Here is a 13,698-nt window from a genome sequence, read left to right as displayed (position 1 = left end):
AAGAACATTGTAATCCTAGTACCTAATCTTGTGCCTGGCACATATTAGACACTCAGCATATGTTTGTGGAATTGAACTACTCTGTGAAATCTCAAACTGAACCCGAAAAAAACTCCCTCAACTCTAGGAGTAACTGAATATCTTAAGTAGCTGCGATATGAATTGAAATGTTGTTTAAAAAGCATTTCCAGCAGTTGAAAAATGAAGTCGTGGCTTATTATAAGATCCAGATTTAATTTGGCAAGTATTGTTCTCTTTGCAGAATACAAATGCAAATACAAATCTATCTAAAATAAATTCTGCTTTGTCTTTATCTTCCTTTGCAAAATGGAGAGGCATTGTCAAAAGGGGGAAATGTCTAATAATAAGTTGAAAACTTTGGGCCATTCTACTTCAAAGATAATCTCTTAAATTGTCCTTTACAGGTTCACTGCCTCGGTTATTATTCATGTTCTAATTTAAGACCTCAAGATTGTATTAGCTTCCTAACTGGAAGTTACACTTCATTCTGATGCCACCTTCCCACTGCTGCCAGAATTGTTTGCTTTCTTAAACAGAAAACTGAGCCTATCCTTCACTTGATTAAAAACCTTCCACAGTTTCCAAAGAGCTATAAGATCAAGACCAAAGTCCTTGACATTACCCACTATATGTATATAATCATACACCTGGAGTTGTTTTTTGTTTGTTTTTATTTCATCTACCTTCATCTCCCCATGTTCTCAATAATCCTCTGCTAGTGCTTCTTAAACTTTTTCATGACATGTCACACCTGGAATAATGACCAGATAAAGTCACTGTCTGCCTGCCTAGAGCCTCTGGCTTCTCTGGGCTCCTGGCCCACCTGAGAGCTGAAGGAAGCAATATCCTAAACACAACTATCATCTGTTCTGTGTGCAGCAGTTCGGAAGGTCTGTCTCATTTTGTCACCTTAGTAAATCTTTTGCCCTCACAGGAATGGTTTTTCCATTGCTGCACCTTTAGTTATTTGTGCATAGCATTCACTCTGCCTTTTCCTACCTTCTCAGCCTGGTAAATTTCCCCTACTTGTCATTTCAGGCCCAGCTTACTTACATCAGGGAAATGTTTTTAGATTTTTTTTTAAGGAAATTTGAAGTGCTTCCTTTCCAAAGTCTTATCTTAAATCAACTAATTTTAACTCTCGAAAATTCTCATTTTCCATTTTCTGAGCCAGATGTAATCATTTAGACAATTACCTACTGCACCAATAATGATTGTATGTTTTTAAGAATATAGATAAAAAGTCTCACTTCTTTGGCTTTTGTAAAACATTTCTTTCCCCCATAGATTATATTCCCCCATGGTATCAAATATACTGATCTCAAAGTGGTTACTTATTTCAAGTATGATGTGCATAGTGTAAAAAATATCATTACTACTTCTCAGTTAAACTATAGAATTAAAAGATGGCAAGTTGTTTCTTATAAAAAGATTTACTAAACTAAAAACTGTAAACGAAGAAGAATTCTAAGGGCACCTGGGTAGCTCAGTCAGTTGAACATCCAACTCTTGATTTCATCTCAGGGTATGATCTCATTGTTTCCGAGATCGAGCACCGTATAGGGCACTATGCTCACAGTGCAGGGCCTGCTTAAGATTCTTTCTTTCTCTCTCCCTCTCCTTCTCCCTCTCCCTCTCCCTCTCCCTCTCCCTCTCCTTTTCCCTCTCTCCCTTCCTCTCAAAATACATACATACATACATACATACATACATACATACATAACTTAAGAAATTAAAAAGTAAGGACCAAGTTGTAGGCTTCTTTGTATTGTTAATAGTGCTTTGTACAAAAAAGTTCCTCAATGTTTTTTAGTTACTTTTAAAATATCATGTGGAGAGTTAATATTTTTTCATTCAAATTTTATATAAAATTCATTTCTTTTTCCTGATATCTGTTCAGCAGATCGTTCCCCCAACTTAAGTACAATTTATATTTTTTCTCATTGTCTCAAAGTTTAGTTACCAAATAATATAATGAAGAGTGTTTCTTACAAGGGCTTGCATGAGTTTTATAAAATATTGCTTATTTCATTGGTTTCTAAAGCTATTCTTTAGAAATAGCTTTTTTCAGTCTAATTAAACATTTAGATCACTAAATTACATAAAAGATATTATGAAACTGTATTCCTGAAACACTGAGATTTGAAGCCTTAAAAGATAGCAGCTAAAGTGAAATAAACTAGACAGAAAGACAAATACTGTATGTTGTCACTTACAGTGAAATCTTAAACATACCCACATGTATACACACATACACACACACACACACACACACACACACACACACACACACAGTTTCACAGAAACCAAGAATAGAATGGTTGTTGCAAGAGGCTATGGGGAAATGGGGACACTTTGGTCAAAAGGTACACTTTTGGTTATAAGATGAATAAGTTCTGAGGATTAAATGTTCAGCATTAGTAAGTATAGTTAATAATAAGGGGTTGTGTGCTTGAAATTTGCTGAAAGTAGATCTTTAAGTGTTCTTACTACATACAGACATGAGTTAATTATGTGAAGTGATGGATATGTTAATTACTTTGAGCTTGCTAATTGTTTCATAATGTATATGTATATCAGACCATGTTGTACACTTAAATATATACAATCATATTTGTTAGTTATTCCTCAATAAAGTTGGGAATAAATAAAGTTTTTAAAGATAGCAGCTAAAGTCAAAAATAAAAACATTTCCAGAGGGCGCCTGGGTGGCTCAGTCGGTTAAGCGTCCGACTTCGGCTCAGGTCATGATCTCACGGTCCATGAGTTCGAGCCCCACGTCGGACTCTGTGCTGACAGCTCAGAGCCTGGAGCCTGTTTCAGATTCTGTGTCTCACTCTCTCTCTGACCATCCCCCATTCATGCTCCATCTCTCTCTGTCTCAAAAATAAATAAACATTTAAAAAAAATTTTTTTTAATAAAATAAAAACATTTCCAGAAGTCAACTATGTCCATCTCTAGGCTGAGAAATGTGGGTCAACAACATGGAAAGATTTAATAAATACAGGCATGTTCTAGGGCCTCCTCTCTTTTAGTGATTCCTTTATCAGGCTTCTATTGAAGAGAGCAAACGTGTTGCTATTAAGTTCTCCTTTGTCTATTATGAAAGGGCAATGAATTGAGAATTTCAGAGGCTGTGGTAAAAGCAGGGAGAAGAAGAAACAAGTAGAATTACTAAATAGCAATCCTTTTTAAACATTGAGATTTAGAAATATAGATCAAGAATCTATGTTTTAAGCCTAGTTTTCTAACATTTTTCTAATCTTGTAGTTCTATAACATTTATTCTTTCATTCATTTAAAGAACATTAATGTCTACCATGTGCCAAAATCCAAAGATAGCTAGCATTTCCTATGTTTAAGGAGCTTGGTCAAGTACTAGGGATAATTATACAGACACAGTAATGATAACAATAGCATCTAAATGGAAGTATCCATGCCATGTGCCAGACTGTACTGAGCACTTTATTTAGGTCATATTCTTCAATGCATACAGCCATCCTCTAAATAGAGGCTAGGACTGTTAAGGATTTTAAAGTACCAAGAGGTTTAAATGATCTGTCCAAACATAGCTAATAAATGGGGAGTTAGAATTTTAACCTGGTTAGGCCAGATTCTTTTGTCCTAACTTTTTACATGTATGTCAAATTACAAGTTATATATGTGTGTGTGTGTGTGTGTATACACACACATACATACATACAATGTACCTGGAAGAGTCATAGAAGGTTATAGAAAAAAGAATGACTTTTAAGCTGAGACTTGAACAAGAAGTGGAATTTGTCTGATAGACAAAGAGATAAAATATTCTGAGTATAGAAAGAAATATTGTGAGGACAAGGGAGGCAGAAGGCAGCATGGTGATTTTGGCTAACTGAGTGCTTAGATGAGCATAAAGTAGCTGCGGATAAGGTAGGACAGTTACAACAAAATTATAGAGGTCTGAGATCCTATGCTTTAATTTTACTTTTTCCCTTAAGGTGCCATTAAATGGTTAGAAAAGAAGTTGCAGTATTTTCAGTATAAGAATGATCACTATAGCAATGATGTAGATCAAGAAAGGGAGAAAAAGGAAAGAATAAGTCTGCATGAAGACAACTAACAGAGCAGTTATGATATTGTAGACAAGAGATTGTGTTGCCTTGACTACTTTGAGTGCCTTGTATATGCCATTGCTGAGTTTACAGTGTTGAATAAAAGAATATGATACCTGCCATTATATACAGCCTACAGTCTGTTGGGAAGGATAAACAGTAAGAAAACACATAAATATATAATAAAGAAGATGGAGTAGAAATGATCATTTCAAGAGAGAATTAAGAAGTAGCATTAGCCATGCCTATTACTCTGTCAAATTTAGAGGGAGGGCAAGAAATGCCTAAAATAAGTTCAGGGTGTCTTTTAAATATATTTGAACTCTTACCAAGGATCCACACTCTCCCCAGTTTCTGGAACTATTTTCTCCATGAATCATGATACATGGATACATTTTTATTAGAGTAAAATGTAAAGGCTTAGTGCTGCTTTTCTTTCCTAGAGGAGGCACTCCCTATAGTCACATACACACCCTTGTTGATCATTTGAAATGAGTAGGAGCCCCGGGAACTGATTTTTCACAGTGTCTATTTTAATACCTTGGTCTGAACAAGTATTTCTGTGCTAACTAAATTAGATTTGAGCAGTGCTAGACTATGAAAGTACACATGTCAAATTTCAGAATTTATAAGAAAGAAAAGACAGCCTTGTAACTGTGGTAGTAGTGTTGGGTCAGTACGAACCCTTAATATGAAATGCCAGAAATGCTTTAAGTCCTTTTTGTAAAGGTCAGAAGAAGGAAAGATAATTGTATTAGTTTAATTAATTAGTGTAATCACTAAAATAGTAATAACACATTTTCAGTAATGACCATGTAATGTAAGTTGTGGGCGTTTCCTTGGGAAAGATGCTATAATGGAGTCGTAGAATTGGGGCTGGAAGGCCCATATAAAAGTTCATCTAATAATTCATAATCTTGGGTGCACGAGCAGATTTCAGGTGAACTTTATGGAATTATTTACAAAATTGTATGGGGGTGTTTTTTCATCTGTGTATTTTGAGGAGAATTCTTGTCAGATACACATAGCCCTCTCTGATGAAAGAACCACCTTCGTTTTCACACATGAAGAAACTGGGGCTGAGGTGTAGAAACTTGCCAAGGTCTTGAATAAGTTCTCTTGAAAAGGCAGTATGCCCTATGACATTTTTAAATAGAGTTTCATGTAGCAGCCACAGTATCTATGACCTTGAGGCTAGAAGGGCTCAGAGTAGTATTAGGAAGCCTTGGCTTGTTTTTTCATTGAGAGTTGTTATATGGTGGTTTTAAAATAACAGAAAATGCCATCATTCAGAACACACTCTTCCACCCTAATATCCCAGAACAGTATTTTTAAAGAAATTCTAGGAAGGGTGTTAACTCATTCAGGGTTCTACAGGAAGGAAAGCTCTTTCCTACCGTTTTTTAAGCTAACTTTCACTGACAAGATCAGACCAGAAAAAGACTAGCTGGCTGTTGGCCCAGGCAACGTTACAATCATTGAAGTGTACTCAACCTGCACTGCCCAGGGACAGCTACAACTTGGCAGGGAGAAAGGAGGTTGGGGGTGGGGGGGGGAACAGATGCATGCTGAGTGTTGTTCCAGTGACTTAGGTGACGTGTATGCTCTATATCCTTTGCTGTGTTGTTCTTTCAACTATTAGAAAGGAAATTTTAAAATAGCCTGGAATATGAGTTTTCCCATAAGGGTGAAAAGGATAACTTCAACTTTAAAAAAAGTAACCAAGCTAGTCACAGCTGTTTCCCCAGCACCTAAGACAGGGCCCGGCCCACAGTAGATGTATAATGTTTTTTTGACGCAAGAATTATTTAATTTTTTTGTTACCTATATCATTTTTCAGTATAAGAATATTTTTCATTTGTCTATCAATACTGTGTATCATTTTGTACTGGCAAGATAGTAAAGTGAAAAAGGATTGATTCAATATTGGCTCACTTTCTGCCATTTATTGTATGATCTTGGGCCTCATTTTCTTTTTCTTAATAGGGCTATGACAAAATCTACTTCATAGGATTTGGAGAAATACTAAGTGAAATACAGTATGTGAAAATGCTTTATAGATTCTTCAGGGCTGCATAAACATTAAGTTTGGAGTTTTAGCTCATACATTGAGGTTTATGATCCATGTCAAGTTAATTTTTGAATATGGTGCCAGGTAAGGATCAATGTTGATTTTTAAAATATGAGTATCTAGTTGTTGGAGCATTATTATTTTTAATGCTTTCCTTTCCTAGTTGAATGCCTTAAAGATAGAAACCATTATGGAATCCCTTATTTTATTCCATTGATCTATATTTCTGTCCTCTGGACCTTGTCACACTGTCTTGTTCTTTTTAGCATTGTAAGTAGTATAAGTCCTTGAGCTTTTTTCTTTTTTAACTTGGCTTTCACCATTCTCAGTCATTTGCATTTCCATATAAATATTATAATATTTGTCAGGTTTTTTTTTAAGCCCTTGTGAAATTTTGATTGGAATTGCGTTGAGTCTATAGATAAATTGGAAAAGAATGAATATCTTAATAATATTGAGCCTTCTAATTCATGAAAATGGTGTATCTATATAGGCCTTTAATTTTTCTCACTATAGTGATATCATTTTTCAGTGAAGTGTTTTTTTGTTAATTTTATTTCTTTTATTTTTTGTGCTTTTTATGTATTCTCATAAAGTGGATTTTTAAAACTTCATATTCTATTAGCTTATTGCTTAATATATAAAAATACAAATTTTATAATAAACTTGTATTCTGTAATCTTGCTAGTAGTTTTATTCCTTAGTATTTCTACGTAAACAATCATGTCATCTGCAAATGAAGATAGTTTGCCTTTGCCCATTCCAAGTTCTATATTTCCTTTTTCCCCCTCCAATTTTTGTCTTTTGCCTTTTGTCTTTGTAATAAAGACTAGTACCTCTGTTATATTTATCAGTACAAGTGGTGACTTTTTACCTTTTCTTGATCTTAGGTAGAAAGCACTCAAGATTTCAACATTAATTGTATTAGCTGCAGGTTTTTCTAGATACTACCTACCATACTGAAGTCCTCCTCTATTACTAATTTGCTGACGGTTTTTCAACATGAGCGGATCTTGAATTTTGTCAAAACTTTTTTGTACATATTAAAATGATCATGTGAATTTTCTCCCGTATTCTGTTTTTGTGGTGAATTATACCAACTGGATTTTGAGTGTTAAACTAAACTTGCATTCCTGAAATAACTCTTGGTTAAGATGATTTATCCATTTTTCATATTGTGAGATTCTATTTGATAATATTTTTTAAGGATTTTTGAGTCTGTCTTCATGAGGCTCATTAATCTGTAATTTTCATTTTTTGTGATATCTTTGTTAGGTTTGGAGTTAGTGTTATGTTGACCTTCTAAAACAACTTGAGAAATGTTCGTTATTCTGAAGTGGTTGTGCAATCTTGTTTCTTCTTTGGCAGAATTCAGAAGTGAAACCATCTAGACTAGAATGTTTTTGGTGTGCAAGTTAGTCATAATAAATTCAATTTTTAATTAATTCAGTTCCATTAAAAAAATAAATATAAGGCCATTATGATTTTTATTTCATTTTTTGTCCATTTTGATAACTGGATTTTTTAAGGAACTTATTTTTTATCAAAGTTGTTTATTTATTGTCCTAAAGCTGTTGATAATATTCTCTTATTATTCTTTTTGCTATCTGTAGGATATGTAGTGATAATCTCTCTTCCATTTCTGATGTTGGTGATTTGTTCTCTCTTTTATCCTTGTTCAATCTAGTTAGAATTTAATAAGATTTTTAAAATCTTTACAGAGAACCACACTTGACTTTCAATTTCCTCTATTGTTTGTTTCCTATTTCATTGATTTCTACTCTCATCTTTATTATTTCCAGCCTTGTACTTACTCTTGAACCTTAGGTCATTTATTTTAGACTTCTTTCCTACCATCAGCATTTAAAGTTATAAATGTGTCTCTAAGCACTACTTTATCTTGATGTTATATTTGCATTATCATTCAACTTGAAACATTTTCTAATTTCCTCATAATTTCTTCTTTGACCTATGGTTTACTTAGAAGGGTGTTGTTTAATTTTTCATGTGTTTCAGGTTTTCCTCTCTTGTTATTCCTTTCTAATTTACTCTTCTTAGAGAACTACTTTGTATGATTTCAGTCATTTTGAATTTGTTGATTTTTGTTTTATGGCTCATCATATGAGCTATCTTGGTGAATATATCAAGTGTACTTAAAAAATATGTATTCTGCTGTTGTTGGGTAAAGTATCCCATAAATAAATATCAGGTTGCAATGACTGATAGCCTTGTTCAGATTCTCTGTATCTTTACTGATTTGTTTTTTAGTTCTATAATTGCTAACAGAAGAGTGTTAAAATCTCATATTGTGATTATGGAGTTATCTTTTTTATCTCTTTAATCCTATCAATTTTTGCTTTATATTATTTTGAGGCTCCATTATTAGGAACATACATGTCCAGAACTATAAAAGTTCTGAGACTTTACCCTGTTTAAAAGCTAACAAATCAGCCTTCCACAATTTGATGGTAGCTTGGCAAAAGATGAGATTCTTGGGTTAGAGACAGAGGTCAGTTCCTTACTCACAGAATATCATGGTGTGTGTGTGTGTGTGTGTGTGTGTGTGTGTGTGTGTGTGTGTGTGTGCATGCATGTGCTGGTTCTCTAAGAACTAATTTCCACAGAGCCAACCACATGAGGTTTTAATGTTTGTATTTTCCACAGTGTTTTATGTATGATCACAGCTACATTTTCAGGGTTTTATTTTATTTTATTTTTTTAATTAAAAGATGTTTATGTTTGACTTCCTGTCTTCCTTAGTTTCTACATTTACTTCTATCACACATTTTTTCTGGATATTTCATTCAAAAGTACACATGTAGAAATATGCTGTGTTTCACTATTTATAAGTGAGTGTCTCTTAAATCTTCAAGAAATCCCATTTCTGATATGTCAGCCAAAAGAGTGAATTTTTTTTAGAGGTGGAAGGCGTGTACAGTTTTGTGGTATTTCATTTCCAATGCTCTTCATTTCTTCCTGAAGATTCAATTTTCCATCTTATGTCATTTCCATTAAACCTGAAGAACATCGTTTAGTGTTTTCTGTAGTGCAGTTCTGATGGAACCAAATTTTCTTGAATTTATTTTGTTTGAAAATGACTTAATTTTTCCTTCATTCTTAAAGAATATTTTCAGGGCACCTGGGTGACTCAGTCATTTGAGCGGCAGGCAGACTCTTGATTTGGTTCAGGTCATGATCCCAGGGTCGTGGGATCAAGGTCCAAATTGGTCTCTGGGCTGAGTGTGGAGTCTGCTTAAGATTACCTCTTTCTCTCATAAAGGCCCTATCCCCCACTTGCGTTCTCTCTCTCTGAAAAAAAAAAGAAAAAGAAGATTTTCACTGGGACTAGAATTCTAGGATGACATTTTTATTCTTTCAGCACTTTATTTTTTTTTTTAATTTTTTTTAGTGTTTATTTAGTTTTGAGAGAAAGAGAGCATGAGCAGGGGAGGGGCAGAGTGAGAGAGAGACACAGAAACTGAAGCAGGCTTCAGGCTCCGAGCTATCAGCACAGAGCCCGACACAAGGGCTTGAACTCACAAACTGTGAGATCATGACCTGAGCCGAAGTCTGACATTTAACTGACTAAGCTACCCAGGTGCCCCTCATTCAGCACTATAAAGATATTGTTCTGCTGGTTTCTGCCCTTCATTGTTTTGATTGAGAGTCACTGGTGATTCAAATTATTGTTCTCCATATTCAGTCTGGCAGCTTTCAAGATTTTGTCTTTTGTTTCCAGCAGTTTGCTATGATATGTGTAGGTGTGGCTTTCTTTGTATTTATTTTATTTGAGATTCACTGAGCTTCTTGATTGTGTAAATTTGTTTGTTTACCAATTGGAGGAAATTTGGCTCTTTTTTTCTTCAGATATTTTTTCTGCCCCATCTTCTCTTTCCTTTCCTTCTGGTATTATAGTAACACATATTAGACCTTTTGATATTGTCCCATGAGTGGTCTTTTAATGTAAATCTTACCAATTCACCTTCTACTTAAAACTTTCCAATGACTTCTCATTAAAAGTAGAATACAATCCATACTCTTTACTATGTCTTTTAAGGTCTTATGATCTGCCTATGACTATCTTTCTGACCTCATTTCCTACCTCTTTTTTCTTTGTTCACTCTATCACATTGATTTTTTTCTTCTTTCCCTGGAACATACCAGTCATTCTTGCCTTTGCACTTGATGTTCCATTTACCTTGCATGCCCTTCCCCTAGATATTTCAAAGGCTGACTCCTTCAGATATCAACATAAGCTACCTCCTCAGAGAGGCTTTCTCTCACTATCCCAACTAAAAGCTGCCCCAACTCCTTAACACACACACACCCACACTCATTTTAGACCTGCATCTGTTTTAGTAACTTTATTGGGATAGAATAAATATAAAATTCACCCACTTAAAGTACACAGTTCAGTGGCTCTTAGTATATCCACAAATACATGCAGCCATCACCGCAATCAATTTTAGACATATCTATCTTATTCATGCTATTTTCTAGTACCAAGAACAATGTCTAGTGTATACTGCATGCTTGGTAAGGTTTTCTGAATACATGAATTCATTAGCTCTGAGATAATTTAGGCCTTAGCCTCCAATAAAATATGAGGGAAGTTCATTTGACTACTTTCAGCTCTAGAAGTATTCTTTTATTAGAGCTGTGCTATTTTAAGGGCTCTCTAAAACAACTTAACCCATATTTTAAGAGATATTGCAGGAAATTCCAAAAAAAAAAAGTCTTTTGATACAATGAATGCAAGTCATATTACACACTTCCCTAAAAGAGAATAGCCATCTTTTATTGACCTGACAGTTGCTGAGGAGCAGAAAGCCTCTCAGAAGTATTGCTCTGCTACTTTCAAAAGTACTCTGAACATGATTTATTTGTTTGAATCTTTAAAATAGATTATAGCATCTCTAGTACTTGTTTCATGTACTAATTATGAGTAATAGTGGGTTATTCATGAGATTCTAGATATCCACCTTTCATGTGGAATGTCAGTTCTGAGCTTGGTTTTTGTGCATTGTCTCATCCTCCTTACAGGCTTTGATGCGGCCTGGAAGAATTGATAGAATCATCTATGTGCCGTTACCAGATGCAGCAACAAGAAGGGAAATATTTAACCTGCAGTTTCATTCTATGCCAGTCGGTAATGACGTTGATCTGGCTGAACTCATCCTCCAAACTGATACATATTCAGGAGCAGAGGTAAGACAGTTCTTCTCAAAATACCTTGGTGGCAGGAAAACAGTGGGTTGGGGTCATTAGCAAAAAGACTGCTTGATGCCAAAAATAGCCATATGTTAAGAAATCTTAAAACAGGAAATGCACTACGTGAAATTTAATGCACTAAATTGAATTTCATTTTACCTGGCCTGTATTATATCTCAGTTGTTTTTACCTGGCTTCTGTTGCTTCTCAAAATGTAGTCTTCAGAGAATTAACATGATACAGTGGAGAGAACACTGGGCGAGAAGTTTCTTCTTTCTGGTTTCTTGATACATCAGCTTCCAATCATTCACACACTTCTCTGGATTTTGATTTCTTAATCTGTCAAATGGAAATGATACACAGCTTTACATATTTTCTTATAGAGAGCATAAAAATGAAATTAGGATATCATGCAAGTGTTAGGAAGTAAAAGATTTGGCAGAAATTGTATTATTACCATCTTTTAACATCTTGGAAAATTATGTCATTCTACTTGTATATTAACAAAGATTCTCTCATAAAAACTGTAAAAGGGACAATCTACCCTTAGTTGTGAAACTATACTCTCAATAGGAACAGCAAGACCTCTGTGAAAATATGAAAATTTTAAGTATGGCAGATAAACACTTTTTTTCTCCTTAGCAACTTTTTAGTTAGGCCATTTTTATTTACAAAATAAAATTCTACTAAGATAATTGTGCATCTTTTCTACATACATTTCTTAAGGAAAGGACAGACTATAGTCCTCAAAATAGAAATAGCTTCTGAATACCACTGATAAGGATTTGTACTGGGAAATTAATGTTTTTTTAGTAAGAAATGGTAGATTCTTTTTATTCTGAGTTATTCAATAGACTGAGACTCTACATTCTATCTGCTTACTATTGTTTGTAATCTTTAGAGATTCATACATAACAGATCATTAGTGGTACTCAGAGAGTATTGTAGATAAATTTACATGCAAAATTGGACTGAGTCTTTCATGCAGTCATAGCTAATTACAACAACCAAAATAAATCCAAAATCTCCTCATTGTTTTGTCTCAACTATGAACTATGTATATTTAATTTTCCCCCTGTAGAGAGGGGAAATTTTCACTAGAGGTTAAAAAAAACAAAATCCGTGTAGAAAGTACTTTGAGAGGCAGTTGAAGTACATTCAGTCCTACCTGAAAAAATAATCCTTATGAGCATCTTTTGGGCACTACTGTCCATTAAGTTAAAATGAACATCTAGTTGCTGTTAATTGACTGCTCAGGTATTTCTAGAATTCAGTTTTTGATGTGAGACCAAGGGTAGCATCGTATATATATATATATGTCACTTTACAGGAAACAGCAAAGGGAAGAAACCGTAAATCTTTCACTTGAGCTGAGGGAAGTGGAAGAGCAGTTAGCAAGGTATAAATGTGCCTTTCTCACTTTGAAGTAATTCATGGTAGTAACATAGAGATGAAAAACAAAAATCAAAGCCAATGAGGTTCATCTGGCTAAAAGGAAAAAACTCAGGAATTATTGTACCAGCTTGCTAGTTCTTATGTAGTGCATGCCTGATTGAATCTATAATATGAGCACATTCATTTCTCATTAATTTTTTTTCTCATTAATTTTTATATCAGATCTTCTAATAATAGTCACAGGAAAAGTTGCAGAAAATTCTGTGCCTCGTTGAATGACATTTTTGGTCCCATAATGTTGAGGTGGGAGATGTATATCCCGCTATGGTTCTAATTGTAATCCATATATTATTACAACTTCATAGGAATTTTGTTCAGAACTGTATCTTAGTAGTTCTGGAATTTTCAGTTTGAGCAAGACAGATTTATTTCATATTGTTTGTTTTGGCTTTGTTTTTTGGTTTTTGGTTTGTTTTTTTTTTTTTTTTTGGTCTGATTTTTTTAGGCAGTTCACACAGGTACTGTGTGAAGGTATTGTTTGAAGAGAACAATTATGTTCTTAAAAGTCTTAAAATTAATAAATAGGAAATTTAAGACTGATAACATTTAGCTTCAAATAAAATATGTTACCATCTTTCCCCCCACCTCTTTCCATCAGAATGAAAATGATGCTGCAATATTGAAAGCTAAAATTCATTTTGATTTTTGATTTTTTAGCAGTAAGACCAATTCAAGCTGGAAACTCAGTCACCTGACTCCTACAGACCCAGTGCTTTACCACTGATATAACTAATTTATTTCTTCCTCAGGCCAAGGCCATAGCCTTCAGCACAGAATCTAATACATAGTACGTATTTATCAAACATTTAATGAACAGAAGAAGAAAAGAGATTTTAAAGATTGTAT

At 34.2% G+C, this 13,698-nt stretch overlaps 1 protein-coding gene across 5 annotated transcripts in view; it reads left to right on the top strand.

Moving 5' to 3' along the window:
* Positions 1-13,698, top strand: part of SPATA5 (spermatogenesis associated 5) — a 364,152-nt gene that overhangs the window by 271,927 nt on the left and 78,527 nt on the right. For all 5 annotated transcript variants that reach the window (XR_006216792.1, XM_007087586.3, XM_042983951.1 and 2 more), the window contains exon 15: positions 11,230-11,394. Coding sequence is in view for 4 of the 5 variants with exons in the window: in XM_007087586.3 (XP_007087648.2) it covers positions 11,230-11,394 (165 nt within the window). In the remaining variant the exon portion in view is untranslated. The remainder of the gene's footprint in view (positions 1-11,229; positions 11,395-13,698) is intronic.

This window comes from Panthera tigris, chromosome B1 (assembly GCF_018350195.1).
Source record: "Panthera tigris isolate Pti1 chromosome B1, P.tigris_Pti1_mat1.1, whole genome shotgun sequence".
NCBI classification, from domain to species: Eukaryota; Metazoa; Chordata; class Mammalia; order Carnivora; family Felidae; genus Panthera; species Panthera tigris.
Note: the sequence above shows the minus strand (reverse complement) of the source record. Positions and strands in the feature narration are given on the sequence as shown.